Here is a 1,752-nt window from a genome sequence, read left to right on the forward strand (position 1 = left end):
AAACTCATCAGCTTTGTTGAATGCGCGCACGTTCGATGACTGAATTCCGTGAATTCTCTCATCATAAACAACAAAGCGCAGATGTACGTACAATGTAAGTAAGGGATTCATTTCGCAGTGTAGACAGCTTCAGTGATTATAACGATAGTTTTGTTTTTTTGAGAGTGCGATAGATCAAAGTTAGTGATTATGTCATTTCTGTACATATTTTATTCGCCGTTTGAATAACCGTGGGAAGGAAACGTTATATAATTATCAATTTCTAATGTTTTAAATTCAGACCCATTGATTAAACATTTTATTAGCCTACATGACACCCATGTCTGGTTCTTGCCTAAAAAGACAGGTTTATGATGTTTGTAGTTAATAGATTTGGCTGCTTTTAGCCTTACATTGGAGTTGGTTCACCCTCCGCCTATGCTCGTCCCCATTGACTTGCATAGTTTTTTTTTACATACTACGGAAATCAGTCGGGACCAGCAAATTAAAGTGAACTATCCCTTTAAGAAGATGGGGAAAAAACCATACAGGTGAGGAAAATCTGTTAAAAAAAATGGTGATTCTATAATATAGTAAAACATATGTTACCTACAATTTTATTAATTTATCATATTCCACAGATACTTGCAAATTGCAGTTACAGCATCTACCAGCAGGGGCAAACTGAACCATGCTAACCAGCCAAGCCTTGACACCTTGGTTTACTGTTCGGGCCCCCTCAGTTTAAAAGTGCATGATGCTTCTGACAGAGCAGCACAAATATGTTTACGTATTCCCAAACCACCTCCTGAGGACAAGAGATGCAATCTAATGCACGTGTAGCTTTACTACCCCCTCTCTCTCGCTCATAAAGACAGGCGGCTAACGCACATGGCACGCAGACAACAGAGGGCCAGGCAGTATGCAGAGACAAGGCACTGACATACAATTGACAAAATCAGTGAAACAAAATGACAAGCCAGTCAGAGGCTCTGATTGGCCAGAGGCAGGTCGACATGAGAGGATATGGGAGTAGCTGGGTGTGGTTACCTTGCTTCGGAAAGCAGGCCCCAACACTGGCTGAAGAAAAAAACAAAAACATCGACCACAGTTAAGCTCCTCATTCTCTCTATCTTTCATTCTCTCTTTCATTCCTTTTATCTCTCTTTCATATACACGCACGATAATTGCCTTTGGTGCTGTTGGCAAGAATTGACTCCCAAATCATCTCTCTCTTTTGTATATTATGCAAAAGGAATAGGAACATTGTTCAGTCAATAATATAAAAAATGAAATCCTACACGAGGAGCGAATTCTCTGACTGCTGTTCACGAAATATAGAAAGGCGCTTCTCACATTACTGGTGTTGTTTTTTTGTGTAAACAGAAGCTTTCGGTAAACATCCTCAATAAGAAAGGGGTTCCAACCGAAAACCTTCCCGAGCACCTTCTGTCAAGAATTTATGAGTCTCACTGTCAGCTTCCTTAAAGCCTCTGAACAAACAAATACAAACACCCACACAATCACTACATTAAACTTTGTTTAACAACCATTCCCCTTTCTAGCTACTGCTCTTTACTTATTTTCTCTTTCACGTGTTAACAGATTCAAACCTTATAACCTCTTATGACTAACACACATCAATAAATACATTTTACAAGAACTGATGTTGTGAGGCGTTTGTGTGTTAGGAAAGTTTTCAGCAGGGAGTGAGGTCAGAGAAGGAGGTATTGGTCCTGATCGCTTGTGTGGAGTAATTCTGTTAATAAAATG

The 1,752-nt window shown here is 39.6% G+C and overlaps 1 protein-coding gene across 2 annotated transcripts in view; it reads right to left on the minus strand.

Annotated features, from left to right (window-relative positions):
- Positions 1-1,084, minus strand: part of srcin1a (SRC kinase signaling inhibitor 1a) — a 66,655-nt gene extending 65,571 nt beyond the window's left edge. For both annotated transcript variants that reach the window (XM_016293444.1, XM_016293445.1), the window contains exon 1: positions 1,030-1,084. In XM_016293444.1, coding sequence (XP_016148930.1) covers positions 1,030-1,081 — 52 coding nt within the window. In that variant the 5' untranslated portion in view covers positions 1,082-1,084. The remainder of the gene's footprint in view (positions 1-1,029) is intronic.
- Between the last annotated feature and the right edge of the window lie 668 nt (positions 1,085-1,752).

This window comes from Sinocyclocheilus grahami, unplaced genomic scaffold (assembly GCF_001515645.1).
Source record: "Sinocyclocheilus grahami isolate Dianchi unplaced genomic scaffold, SAMN03320097.WGS_v1.1 scaffold302.1, whole genome shotgun sequence".
In the NCBI taxonomy this organism is placed as follows: Eukaryota; Metazoa; Chordata; class Actinopteri; order Cypriniformes; family Cyprinidae; genus Sinocyclocheilus; species Sinocyclocheilus grahami.